We start from the raw sequence: 8,254 nt of genomic DNA on the forward strand, positions 1-8,254 counted from the left end.
TCCAATGAACATGGTAATTCTGGTGTTGATTTTATTTTTTTTCTGACGATGATAATTTAATTTTAAAATGAATATGAACGATTCTCCACCACAGAGACTTCAGTCCCACATTTCGTTCGCCATCCGCGAGTTTCTGTCACATTTTAATAATACAGTTCTTGATATATCCCAAAAGGGGATCGCACAACGAGATCTCCCAGTCTTAAAAACCATACAACAATGTTTTGCATAATGGAAGTGACGTTGGGTTAAGTGTATGGATTCCCTGGGGACTACTTCGAAGGTGACAATGTAGATTTTTACGAAGATTCAAATAAATAGCTTTCAGTAACTACTTCCACTAACTCCAACTTTTTTCTCCACGCCTTGCACTTACCAGTAATCGAAGATTATATATTTTTATCGCTCTTTTCTTTTCAATTACATTCTACTTATCTTACAAAAAAATGACCAGATTCCTTACCAAATTCTTACTAAAATTCTCTTGACCGATGCAATGTACATTCAATATTTGACAGGATATTTCATTACTGTCAAGACTGAATAAGATCATTCCTACACCTAAGCCCTATTTAAAAAAGGAAGTGCTCAGAGGACTTGGACAAAATTAATAAAAAATACAAATACCGTCGCGAAAATATGAAAATTTTTGCTACGTTTCGAATTTAAATTACATTCGGAAGGCACATCCTTTACCGATCTTCTGAACGTGATCGATTAATTTTCTGATTAAAAAACATGCTAGGGCCATTAAAAGTAACCAGGAGCATTCATAAATTATCGAACACTTTCTTGCATGCGAACGATCTTGCAGTTTTGCTTCTCTGTTTAATCAACGTTTCTCCACTTCTTGCTCCATAAACGACACAATCATCCTGTAAATTGCGCTCGTTCCTTCGTATAAGTCCATTCACTGTAAAATACGTGTGCATCGTTGTGTGTTACCAACACCAAGTGGCAAGGGAGTGCGCAGTTTCTTACCCTGAATAATTGAATTCCAATGTCGAAATGGTGGAACCTCATTACCAGCGAAACTTGTTCGGTATTGAACGTAACGGTACGCCAATCGACATGGACGAATCGCGGCGAAATCAGCAAGAGACAATAATTATTGGACCACATGCGATCAATAGCCACGTGAAAATTACGATTCGAGTTGATAAACCCTAGGGAAACATGCTTCCCCCAAGTGGAGTATAAGTAGTATTTTCTTTTTCTATAGTATATCTCGTTGTATTTTTAAAACGTTACACGTTTAGAAATTCTTTAAACAATATATATTACTATTAACAATTAATAGGTTAAATATTTATCCGTTTAAATATATAAAATTGGTGAAATATATATACAAAATATGCAAATTACAAAATTATTTGTTATAATACTTAATACGTGAAACAAGCTCCCATTTCTTTAGTTATTTTCACGAAAATATCAATTTGCCTAAACATCAAAAAAAAAATTTTTTTTAAATTCCTTCATCTATTACGTTCACACTATCCACTCGAAACAGACAGATAATCAAAACCTATTTAGAGATAATAGCCCAAAAGCTATTATACGAAACTTAAGTGATAACCCCGTTAAAAGGCAACGAATAAACCGGCATAGTGCCTGGAATTTACATAAGATAACAAGAATGATTTTACTCGAGCAATTATGTGAATAATGTTTAGGTTCCAGTCTAACACATGTTGTATAATTAACCAAACACGACTGCAATAATTGTTTCAATGAAGTTACTACACTCTTTCCGGAACACTGAGATTCCGCGTGAAGAAAGATACGATGTGTTTCCGACTAAGTCGCAACTCGTTAAACATTTGCGTTAGCCTTACGAATCTGAAGACAAGGGCAAAAGACTGGTTACATTGACCCGGTTTCAGACCGCAACGGCAACCCACGTAATGTTCTCACAAACTTCTTAGAATCTCGCCTAGTAAAATCTTTACTACTTATGCATAGGGCAAAACTGTTTCATGGACCTACAATAATTTCTGTCGCCGCCTCAAAGTTCTACATGAACTCTGACTTCCTGTCAAAATGAATAATTTTAATGTATAATTCATGCATAATTCATTTAATAAATATAGTTTTCTAATGCAGATTCGTTTCTAGCGTTACATTTTAATTCTTACATTAACGGTTAACGTATAACGTTATTCATAAAACACCCTTCATTAAAAATGAAAATGTTGAATAACATGTAAATGTTGCGTGAACGAAAGGTTAGATAGTTTTAATATCTTTTGGATATGATGGTACACTGTTTCCTTTCACAATTGAGGAGCTGCCTGGAAAAGGAACTCGTGGAACAAGATTGTGATTTGAATGTATTAAAAATTATAGTTGTAGTTATTAGATTGAATCATAAAACGTATGTCAAAAATTAAAACGAAAGCTGCATAAAAGAATATATAGTGTAAGGTGAAAAATAAGTTTTTATTCATACATTTTACGACAGATCGTTCAAATCCTCCAAAATGCATAATATCTCTAAAATTCCTATCGTGAAAAATAAATTGAACTTATAAATTATTAATTATTAAATTAGTCATTTCAACTACACCAACAGTTGTTCTACCGTTAAACACAAAATTTCAGTAACACTCAATCTCTGCCTATCGATATTACCGTGAAAAACCTACAGCATGAAGATCTTCACGAACCCACGATCAATGAAAAGACCTGCTCCACTTGATAAGCGAAACCCTTCCAATTAGTGTGTCTCAACTACACACGCGTCTGACAGTGTTCGGTCGTTGGAAAACAATAGCGACGGCGAGTCGTGAAGAATTTCGTCTGACGAAAGTGACATTGATCCAGTCTACCGGATCTTCGAAAGGAAGGAAAGAAGGACGGGTACGAAAGGGTCTGAAACGTAGGAGGAGACAAAAACTGTTGCGGTGGTGGTGGTGCGGATTGACATTGGTCGTTACTCGGTCTCTCGCACACATAAATTCTACTTATTCGTTTACTCATGGGACATTGTTATTTTTGCGTGTGTATCAGTGATAAGCGAGTGTGCAGGTGAGACAACGCCGCGTACACGAATACTACGGTTGATTTAAACGCTGTCACATGCAACATCTGCCAATGCAAACGCACCACTCAAGGTTGACGATCCCCACCGACCAGCGTAGGTCGGTTTCTTCAATAGTTATAATTTACTATAAAACGGCAAAACGGCCACGGTACCTTTAGACTTTTCACGCCTGGCATAGGCACGTGCACGAGCAGTAAGTACCTTACACCGATATCGTACAGCACACGAGAGATCGAAATCCCGCCTGTGTGTGTCCGCTCGTCGACTACCAGCAAACCGAACGCACGCTGCATATGCCATTCGGGACACGCGATATGTCGAACCACGCGACAATGCAACGAACACTCGTCGTGATCCTCCTCTGGATAAGTTGCTGCAGCCATGCGTTCCCGCGAGTGGTGAGTTACGTTCTTGTATTCTGTTCTTTTTTCTTTTAATTAGTTATCCTTATCCGCGACGAAATGGATTATATATTAGTTATAATTAGTTATAACAAAGTAACCTACCTGTTCATGATGAGTTTGAAATGATTTCCTATTTGGGCTTTTTGCTTTTCTCACATTAATCTTCAATCGGTGCATACTACTAACGTATTGGATCATAAGTCGATACGCTACTCTGTTGGGTCATAAGTAGGTTGAATCATAAGTAGAATGAGGACGATTATGCGTGTAGAGGAAATTTAAATATGAAAAAATATACGCTAGGTAAATACTTATATAGACTCTGGCTTTTTAATTATATTGGTAAAAATATGAAATATGAAATTGCATAAACATTTGTAGTTTAGTTGTAGATGGCCAGTTTAAATTGACCATAGATTTGAATTGGGTTATTTAAATGGTGTTCTATGTCTTACACGATAAATACGATCGATAGTCTGTCTTAAATGAAACATCAAATTAATTAGTTTCTGCTAAACACTTATAGGTCGTCTATGATGTATTTACTTTAATTGAAGTTTAATAGATTGTTTTGATGTCGTGGCATGTTAATTATGAAATCCCATAATTATTTAACTTTTGTATTTAGGTGACAAGGAACAAGGAGAAGAACCTGCCAGCATCAAACGTTCAAACACACTACAACATTACGAGCGCCGAGGTCGACGATCTATCGGCGATAGACGAGGTGTCTTACATCGATTTCAATTCAACTTCTTCGATTCCATCAAAGAGGCCGAACATCTGCAACGACTGTGGTAATTAAGAACGCTGTAATAAGAGCGATAGACTGTATGAGTGCCATGGCACGATTTATCCCACATTTTTCAAAAGGAGAAAATGTCTGCGACTACTTTCAATAAGACCATTGATGGAAATAAACAAGAAATTTCCTAAAAAAGAACAATTAAAAAACGTATAAATGTTTGATGTCAGCGACTAAATAATTAAAAAACCATCGTAATTATTTGCAATTCACGCTAAATTCGTTTTTCAATTTTTGCTTAAACACGTAGGATGATTATTATTATATAAAAATTGTGTTATAACTATTATGGATTTACTTGTATCCTGAGAATTTTATAATTTACATATATCGCAGAATTAGTTTTTAAATCACATGAAATACAACTCAGGATCAATATCGATTACTACGAGAATTAGTCAAATGTCAATATTAAAATAGCAACAATAATAACGAATATAAATTCACATTTATTTTACATATCTTTCAACTTTCATTCGATGCATGCTGTAGAATTTATTTTTACATCATATTACACAAGATGTTTTCTTAAATTCTCTCAACATATTAATCCAGCCAGTATCGATCAAAATCATTATAACAGTTACTGTAACATCTTCATAGATGTAAAACAATAATTACGATGAATGTAACAATTGCGGAAATATTATATTAGATTAAGAAAGATACAAACATATGTATTTGGAATGGCGTAAAAAAATAAGCAACCACATTTCGCCTGTGGACCGATTTCTACGTACCTGTTGCAGTTTGTGGCGTGGGTCGGAAAACAAGGATCGTCGGTGGGAACGTGACGAGCGTTTACGAATATCCATGGATTGTTAGCCTGAGCAAACAAGGCACATTTTACTGTGCCGGTAGTTTAATCACGCGGAAACACGTACTCACAGCGGCTCACTGCTTATCTGGGTGAGTATCATCTCTCTCTCACGCGAAATATTTTATAATATGCCTGCATACATGTATTCGTTAATTCGCTTTAATCCCTTTAGTCAATTTATCAAATTAATTTAAACAAAAGAAAGAAGTTAAAGAAATTGCACGGAGTAAATCGGTTTGTTAAATTAAACAAAACTAAACGGATTGTTAAATTTTAGCAGTACGTGCTCCTGCATACGTTTTACCCACTTTGCTTTTATTTTACTTAGATGCTGAATTGAAGAACGTTGTTCACCGTGTAGTGAAAATGATGCTTGTGATAATTATCGTGAGTTTATTGGTGATATATATGGCACGGAAATGTGTGAAATTCGATAAAATTTCGTCAATTCCATTAGATCTTAAATTACATAAAGTAGATTGCTTTTCGCAAATCCATCTGTTTCTGAAAACGTGTAAAAGTTTCTTTGTCAAGCTAATACGATTTGGAAATGAAATTTTAACTTTTCCTTCCTTTTCTTGTCTATCTTGTTAATACAAAATATGAGGCGAAGAAATGTTGAAAGTTCTTCGTCAGTTCTCTCTCTCTCTCTCTCTCTCTGTTTGCAGTAACGATGTTTCAAGTTCGTTACGATGATACTAATTTAACTTCGTTTGTTGAAATGATACTTTCATTTCAACTTTCATCGGTGCATTTAATTTTAAAAGTATATGTACTAAATGCTAACTGACAGCGATAAGATTAAAATGCTCTTCTTTTTTTCTAATGAAACGTCATTGGAAAATTTGTATTTTCAATGTTTCCGTAACTGTGTTAATAAATTCCAGATTCGACAGAAGAAGTATCAAACTCGTCCTGGTAGACAATGATCGGACGAAATTGGACAAAAATGCCATAATTCGCCGCATCAAGTCTGTCGTTATACATGAAAATTTTCATACATACACGTACAATAACGATATTGCTATTATCGAAATGGATCGAGCAGTGAATGTAAATGGTATCGTGCGTACTGCCTGTTTGCCTGAAGACAGTAAGTATACTTCTGTCGTTGCATTCAACAAATCATGCAATAGCCAGACGAACGATTTATATTGAATTGAAAAATATACTAAAATGAAATATAACATACAAATTAAAATAACATTTCTGCGAGTTACTGATAACTACAAGAACGTAAAATAGGAAATAGAGAATCGAACTATTTTTTCTGAATAATTCGCATTTTAATATGAAACAAGACAAATTCTGCGTAAATATTTCATAAATATAAAATTGTATTAAGCGTAAAAAAATTGATAAGACAAAAGTTAGCTCATTACGTTAGTTTTCATTTTTAATCTCGAATATTGTCCTGTTTTAGTTTTATTTACTTTTACTATTGCATGGTTCTGCTTAATAATTTTTTTATTAAATTTGTCGACTTGCGAAAACATGATTTCGTGAAAATACACGGTATCATGTACTGAATAAACGTAAGATTCGTATATCTTGTAGAAGCTATCGACTACACTGGTGCAACTGCCACGGTGATTGGTTGGGGTCGAACGGGAGAGAGCGAACCAGTGAGCAATGAATTAAGAAGAGTCAATCTCCCAATTTTATCGCAGGAAGAATGCGATCAAGCAGGTTACCAGAAGAATCGAATCAGTGAAAATATGTTTTGTGCAGGATATTTAGCGGGTGATCTCGATGCTTGCTTTGTAAGTATCCGATTAGACAAAAATCGTACCGCATATTAAATGCTTTGCAAATTTCATAAATATGGCATATGTGTTGCATATTTCAAATAAATGTTTATATTTTTTGCAAAATAATATTATATTTATCATAATTATTGCGAAATAATATATATAAAAAGAACATACGAAACAATATTTTATAATCTGAATTATCCTGCTACTATAACGTTATGTCATAGGGTGATAGCGGTGGTCCTCTGCATGTAAAAGGAACATTTGGACATTTAGAAATAATTGGTAATATTATCATTCATCATTTATTATAATTTCAAAATTATTTGCTACTTATCCACTATCTCTGTTGTTATTCGTATTTATATTAATCTATAATTTATAATACATTAATACACATTGTATCGCATATATAAATTATTTTTGTTGCTCAGGTATCATCTCATGGGGTCGTGGATGCGCAAGACCAAACTTCCCAGGAATTTACACAAAGTTAACAAATTACCTCGGGTGGCTTAAAGATCATTTAGATGACGAATGCGTATGCCCACCACCTCGTCGACATTAATTTCCTTCTTTAAACATAGTTACTAATATGATAAGTATATACATATTATCTTAGGGACACACATGCCTTTCGAACACTATTAATACGACGCTTTTAATCGCATTAAGACATTCAAACAGTACGGTCAGTATTAAGACGAAGTAGAAGAACATTCGGTAATTAATTTTCCTCTGACAAGTTCACGAATATTTGCATATTTGTCTGTTGCTCGCGACCTGACTGCAAATAGTTATAGAATATGTACAATCGAGCCATCGTAGCCTATTATTAATTTATTGCAATTGTTTGTTCAATTGCATGTAGCTGAGGTGATCTAGTCCAGTGTATACATATATACATGAAGAAGTTCCGATTTTCTGTGATGTCGCATTTTCTGTATGAAACAGTTGTTGAATAAAGAACATGTTTATCAATAGTTGAATATTGTTTTTGAAGCCTTCCAGTGTAAACCGTAGTACGAAGAATTTAAATTATTATACATTTAATGCTTCAAACTATTACATAAAATAAATAAAATTATAATGAAATTACAGAAGAACAAAACTGAATAATTTCGTAAACATAATATTTCTCCTGCTCTTATACCACTTTAATATCTTTGAGCAATAACTTTAGAATGATAACATATTTTACTGTTGACAGTGTTGTCATTGATGTAATCAATCCAAATCTATGGAATTGAGAAAATAATTCTTCTAGAAATTCATAAATAACTGAAACATTATGATCATAATTAGAAATTCTTAAGCTTCGCGTAATTTTCATCCGAAGTTTAATCACGGTGAACGCATCGATCGTACTTGCGGACTAATTATGAGAACAAAAGCTCCGTCAGGAACAAACCGGTAAAACCTAAC

General features: G+C 34.1%; 1 protein-coding gene across 1 annotated transcript; it reads left to right on the plus strand.

The window, feature by feature from the left end:
• Positions 1 to 3,183: 3,183 nt before the first annotated feature.
• LOC117163398 (trypsin 3A1-like) lies at positions 3,184 to 7,812 on the plus strand. The gene is made up of 7 exons (XM_033345639.2): positions 3,184 to 3,444; positions 4,079 to 4,247; positions 5,005 to 5,164; positions 5,963 to 6,168; positions 6,633 to 6,838; positions 7,057 to 7,114; positions 7,264 to 7,812. The coding sequence occupies exons 1-7, from the start codon at positions 3,340 to 3,342 to the stop codon at positions 7,395 to 7,397; spliced, it is 1,038 nt and encodes a 345-aa protein (XP_033201530.1). The 5' UTR covers positions 3,184 to 3,339; the 3' UTR covers positions 7,398 to 7,812.
• The last annotated feature ends 442 nt before the right edge of the window (positions 7,813 to 8,254 follow it).

This window comes from Bombus vancouverensis, chromosome 9, assembly GCF_051014615.1.
Source record: "Bombus vancouverensis nearcticus chromosome 9, iyBomVanc1_principal, whole genome shotgun sequence".
Lineage (NCBI taxonomy): Eukaryota > Metazoa > Arthropoda > Insecta > Hymenoptera > Apidae > Bombus > Bombus vancouverensis.

What these genes read in the sequence shown, in the direction of transcription:
- LOC117163398 (XM_033345639.2), top strand. Translation starts at nt 3,340, where the DNA reads ATGCCATTCGGGACACGCGATATGTCGAACCACGCGACAATGCAACGA. An exon ending in GCGGCTCACTGCTTATCTGG is followed by an intron (nt 5,165 to 5,962) that starts GTGAGTATCATC and finishes AATAAATTCCAG; the next exon opens with ATTCGACAGAAGAAGTATCA. An exon ending in TGGACATTTAGAAATAATTG is followed by an intron (nt 7,115 to 7,263) that starts GTAATATTATCA and finishes TTTGTTGCTCAG; the next exon opens with GTATCATCTCATGGGGTCGT.